General features: G+C 48.9%; 1 protein-coding gene across 1 annotated transcript; it reads left to right on the top strand.

Moving 5' to 3' along the window:
- The first annotated feature begins 250 nt into the window (after positions 1-250).
- Positions 251-4,776, top strand: LOC103610245 (mitochondrial coiled-coil domain protein 1-like). The gene is given in 4 exon segments (XM_008594447.1): positions 251-285; positions 3,921-4,059; positions 4,598-4,679; positions 4,682-4,776. Coding segments are annotated over 4 exon segments (351 nt in total).
- Positions 4,777-6,062: the final 1,286 nt, after the last annotated feature.

Raw genomic sequence — 6,062 nt, 5'->3', positions numbered from 1 at the left:
GGGGGATGGACACCATCCTGAACTACAAGGACCTCAGAGGTAGACCCAGGCAACTGACTACCCGTTTCCCAGTTTCCAGGAGTGGCCCCTGCCGTTCCACAGCTCACAGCCCAAGGACCTCTCTCTTTCCCTCAGGTGACCTGAGCATGTGCATCCTCACACAGGACCCTATATGTCCCCTTCTCTGCCATCTTGAAGCCCCGAAGTTACGAGATCTGTAGGCCCGAACTCAAATCTCAAGTCTGTCCTGATGACTGTCCCACGACTTTGGGTGTCTAGATGGCAGTAAAGAGTTCCCCAGGGCCCCCCAGGCTGCAGCTGAGCCAAAGCTGAGATCTGGGCAGCAGCCACCCATGACCTCAGCAAGTGACAGCAGAGGTGGTCACCTGTATGTGGTGCTTGTGTGGCTAGACCATGAGTTTGGGGTGCACTGAGATTGTGCTTGTTGAGAGCTCAAGAAACCAGGGCTAACTGGTGGGCACCAAACACACACATATCACAGAAGGCCCTGTTAAGGACTGAATTGTGTGCCCTAGTCATATGCTGAAGCCCTAAAACCCAGGGCTCTGCATGGGGCAAGCATTAAAGCTGCAGCAGGAATGGTGGACACACTTATGGAAAGACTTTAGTAGGGAGGTGTGGGGACCTAGATCCCCTCCTCCTGCCCAGGCTGTGAGATTCCCTGGGATTGGGGGAGGGGAAGGCCCTGGTGTGTGCAGAAAGACCCTGCGAGGAGGGAGGAAACTGAGATGTGTCCCCTTCACTCCATCTCTCTGCTCTCTCTCCTGTAATCAGTGACCTCCAGGGCTGTGGTCACTGATAAGGAGGACCCTGAGGACAACCATACTCTGTGAAAGATCACTCTGACCTGTCTGCAGGAAGGCAAGGAGCTGACCTTGAGCTCAGTACTCAGGGGGACCCAGAATGGGAGGGGGGAGGGGACAAGACAAACCAGAGCTGGGCAGCTGTGAGAGTGCTCCCTGGACAGGAGCTGAGATACACCTGCCTGGTGGAGCAACTGGACCTTGAGGGGCCCCTCAGTGTGACTGCAGTGAGGTGTTGTCAGAGGACCAGGGATGAAGGTGGGGGCATCTTATCCAGACCCTGCCCTACTTTCTACCCCTGTACTCAAGGCCACTCCATTCCCTCCTAAACAGAGAAGTCAAGAGAAACTCACAGATCAGAAAAGACATGACAACTAACTGCATTAGGGTACTCTGGATTGGATTCTGGAACAGAAAAAGGCCACTGCAGAAATATTTGTGAAATTTAAATAAAGTCTATATTCTAGCTAATAGCATTGTACCAATGTTAATGTCTTAGATACTTCGCTTTAACATGATTTTTAAAAAATGTTAACATTAAGGGAAGCTTGTTAAAGGGTATACAGGAACTCTGTGTTCTAGCTCTACAACTTTTCTGTAAATCTTATGTTATTCCAAAAAACGTTTTTTAATTAAAAAGTAGTGAAGTCGGGCTTGCCCGGTGGCGCACTGCACTAGTGCGCCGCTTGGGAAGCGCGGCGGCGCTCCCGCCGAGGGTTCGGATCCCACATATGGACCGGTTCCCGCTCACTGGCTGAGCGAGGCGCGGGGGCAGCACCAAGGGTTGCGATCCCGTTGCCGGTCCCGGTCCGGTACGGGGGCGACACTGAGGGTTGCAATCCGTTGCCGGACATGGAAAAAAAAAAAAAAAAGTAGTGAAGTGAAATAGACAATCTGTTAAAGAAATTTAGCCAATAATTAATAACATTCCAAAAGAGAAAGGACCAGGCACATATGGGTTCACTGATGAATTCCACCAAACCTTTAAGAAAGCAATCACCTCTTTCAGAAAACGAATGCAGAGGGAATAGTACCTAACCCACTCCATGAGGTCAGCTCTACCCTAATACCAAAACCAGGCAAGGACAATACAGGAAAAGAAAACTACAAACCAATATTGCTCACGAACATAGAAGGAAAAATCATCAATAAAATAGTAGCAAATCAAGTCCTCAATGTACAAAAGAACAACACACTACACCCACATGAGATTAATCCCAGCTATGTGAGGCAGGTTCAACATTTGAAACTCAATTAATGTAATTCGTCATATCAACATGCTAAAAAAGAAAGTTCACATGGCTATATGAATAGAGGCAGAAAAAACATTTGAGAAAATCCAACATCCATTCATGAAAAAAATTCTTAGCAAACTAGAAATAGAGGGGCACTTCCTCAATTTGCTAAAGGATATCTACAAAAACCCCACAGCTAACTTCACATTTAATGGCGAGAAACCTGAACCTGCCAGCCAAGATCAGGAAAAAGCAAGGATGTCCTCCATCCTCTCCCTTTTCAACATCCTACCGGAAGTCCTAGCTAATGCAATAAGACTAGAAAAGGAAATAAAAGATATTCACATTGGGAAAGAAGAAATAAAGCTCTCTTTGTTCATACGTGACATGACTGTCTATGTTGAAAATGAGAAAGAATCAACAAAAAAATAAGCAGTTATAGGGCTGGCCAGTTAGCACAGTCAATTAGAGCATGGTGCTGATAACACCAATGTCCAGGGTTCAATCCCTGTGCTGGTGAGCCACCAAAAAAGAAAAAGGAAAAAACTAAGCAATCATAGCAAGATTGCAACATATAAGGTTAATATGCAAAAGTTGATGACCTTCTTATACCAGTAATGAACAACTGGAATGTGAAATTTAATGCACTATACCATTTACATCAGCACTCCGCAAAATGAAATATTTAAATATAAATCTAAAAAAATATGTGCAAGATCTGTATGAGGAAAACAACAAAACTCTGGTAAAAGATATCAAAGAACTAAATCAATGGAAAATATTTTATGTTCATGAATAGGAAGACTCAATATTGTGAACCTGTTGGTTCTTCCCAACTTGTCTATAGAGTCAATGCAACTCAATCAAAATCCCAGTAAGTTATTATGTGCATATCAATAAACTCATTCTAAAGTTTATATGAAGAGGCAAAAGACCCAGAACAGTTACCACAATATAGAAAAAGAAGTCAGAGGACTAACACTAAATGACTTCAAGATTTACTGTAAAGCTATATACTTAAGACAATATGATGCTGGTGAAAGAACAGATGAAATGTCATGAAACAGAACAGAGAGCCAGACACAGACCCACACCAACACAGACAAAGGAACAAAGACAATACAGAGGAGCCAATGGTGCTGGAACAATTGGACATCCACATGCAAGAAAAATGAAATGAGAATGTTGAAAGGTCACTGTGAAGTTCACCTGTGACAGGAATGAAAAGTGCCCAGCAGGTTCTCTGACACTCAGTAAGCTCTCACGTTAGTGTAACTTCAGGAATCAAGGGAGGACTTCAGTAACCCTAAGTCCCCATCTCCATCAGTGATTCACATGAAGTCTACAGTGACTCATGTCGGTCACCCTGGTCCTGCCCATCCACTTGGTAGGGTGCAATATTGATGGTGCCATCAGCACAGTAGCCTCAGGTGGCTGCAGCCCCTTGCCCTTGTGTGTGATGCTTCCCTTGTTTGTCCCTGGCAGAAGACAAGACTCTCATCTTCAAACCAGGGATGTAATTCCTACCTTGCAGCATTGAGGAGAATAAAAAAGAAAAGACATAGTATTAAGCACACACAGGACCAGTGAAAGAATGGACACCAGTGATCTACAGTGAGTTTTGTCTAAACTGGAGGAACATTTCTCCCATCAAGAGCAAGAGTTGTTCCTGGACTGTGTCTGGGCCAGGTTGGGCAGGAGGTGGAGGCAGCAGAGCAGGACAGGAGTGGGGTTCTGGCCAGGGCCAGGCACTAAAGTGGGGCCAAGACTGGAGGGAACAAGTTCCTGGCAGCTGCTGGCAGATCACACAGCTCCCTGTCTACCTGCCATGCTCCTCCCTCTGCCCGGGCTCTCAGTGCTGTTGTCTTTGCCTCTTCCTGGCCTCCTGGCCCCTGGCACCGCAGGGCTCCTGGGGGTGCTATTCCCGGAACCCCAAGGCAAGCACAGAAGAGCAGTCCAGCTCTACGTGCAGTGGGAAGATGAGGTCACCACGCAGGGTAGTGGCGCCTGGGGAGAGGGTGAAGAGAGTGAAGGGGACTTGTACTGGAGTGGGGGGAAATCCCTTCAATCCCACCCTGCAGCTTGTCACCCTGCAGATCCGTGCCCAGTTCCAGCTCTCACTCCCAGCTCTTGCACAGTCCCACCCCATGCAGACCTCAGGGCTCCCTCTCCCTACACCCCCTTCCTCCACAGTAGCAGAGTCCACAAAGTCCCTGAATAGGAATTCCCTCTCATCTATCAGTTACTTATTTCTTAGAAGGGAGGGAAAGACAGTCCTCTCTCCCATGATCCCATATCCTAGTTCAAGAATCCCAGGGATAGCCCCTAGCAGGTGACCTCTATCTGCGCCCCAGAGGCCTATGCCTAAGACAGAGCGCTAGCTTGGCTTCTCAGCACAGATGACCCTGAAGTAATGGAGCTGAAAAAGGGAAAGGGAGGCTGGATCCTCACCTCCAGGCAGACCCTGCAACACAGCTAACAAAGGCCTCACCCCATCCTGGCTTATGCTTCCCACCAGGGCCTCACCCAGGGCCCCAGCCCCACCGCACAGCTGAGCTGGCCCAAGCTGAGGAGCTGCTGGAGCAGCAGCAGGGGCTATACCAGGCTCTGCAGGAAGGGCAGGGGCTGCCTGGGAGGCCCAGGACCTGGGGCTCAAGATCCAGAAGCTGAAGGAGCAGATGAGGAGACACCGAGAGAGCCCGGGAGGAGCCACTTAAGCTTCCCACCAGTTCCCACGTCACCCTCCAGAACTAGAAATACTGCCCACCCTTCAACACCCCCACCTCCAGCAGCCCTTTGATCAGAAACTTCCCAGCCCCTCCCAGGCCACTGAGAAAATGGAAGAGACCCCCAGGAAGGACCGGAAACTGGGAGGTGGTGGGGGAGCCATGGTCTCTGCAGTGGCTTAATCCCACCCCCCACTTTGAGCCCACCCATTGATCCCAGCTCCACAGCAGGGGACACAGGCCTCACAGGAACTTACCCTGCTTCATGCCCTAACACAGCCTCACATCCAGTAAAGTGACGGAGCACTTATACACACCAGACACGTGTTTCATTTTTAGTTTTGTTAAAACTTCAGACAAATCAGGAATGGGGTTTACGAAGGTGATGACACAAAAGAGGGAGCCATGGGGTGGGGGTGGCAGGGGGAGGTGGCAGGAGTGTCTCCTTCCCCCCGATGCTGGTGTCCTCTCCTGAAGAGGAGCAGATCATCACATTCCAGAATGGGCGAGTCCTCTACCGTGTCTGTTCAGCTGAAGAGAAAACACGGCACAGTCAGAATAAGGCGGAAAAAGGCAAAACCAACACAGAAACTCACGCACTCACACATGCAGACGTTCATGTTCCGTGTGGGTTCAGAAGAGAGACTTGGGGGTGGGAAAGAGAAATAATCTGATGAGAAGAAAGAGACCCCACACGGAGGCCATCAACACAACCCAACATGACATCAAAGACCAGGAGCATGAGCGGGTCAATGCCCACCAAGCATCAGGCACTCTCCGTACACAGTGGGATTGAAAAAAACTACGCTAAGAACAAGGACAATCCAAAGAACTGGGGAAATCAACACTCACTGTAGGAGGAGATGTCTGTCTCATCAGGCAGCTCGCTAATATTGACCTCAAAGTGATCCCGCACGTCACTGAGGATCTTGGCATCATTATAATCTGTCACAAATGTGATGGCCACGGTGGTGCCAAACTGGCCTGCTCTGGTCACCTGGAGGGAGACAGAGGGTAGGACTGGCAGACCCCAAGGAGGAAAGACACCCAGAGGCAGGGATGAAGATGTAAGGTATGAAAAGATACAGGAAATAAGGGGTGGAGAGTGGATGTCCTTCTGGGTGTGGGGCTTACCCGATGCAGGTAGGTGTCAGAATCCTCGGGCATGTCGTGGTTAAAGGCAATGTTCACCCGCTCGATGTCCATGCCTTGGACACATACATTGGTAGCCACAAGAATTCGTCGTTGGAAATCTTTAAGCTCCTGATACTGAGAAA

Source organism: Galeopterus variegatus, unplaced genomic scaffold (genome assembly GCF_000696425.1).
Source record: "Galeopterus variegatus unplaced genomic scaffold, G_variegatus-3.0.2 Scaffold10812, whole genome shotgun sequence".
In the NCBI taxonomy this organism is placed as follows: Eukaryota; Metazoa; Chordata; class Mammalia; order Dermoptera; family Cynocephalidae; genus Galeopterus; species Galeopterus variegatus.
The sequence above is the reverse complement of the archived record's forward strand: the minus strand, read 5'-3'. Positions and strand labels throughout refer to the sequence as shown.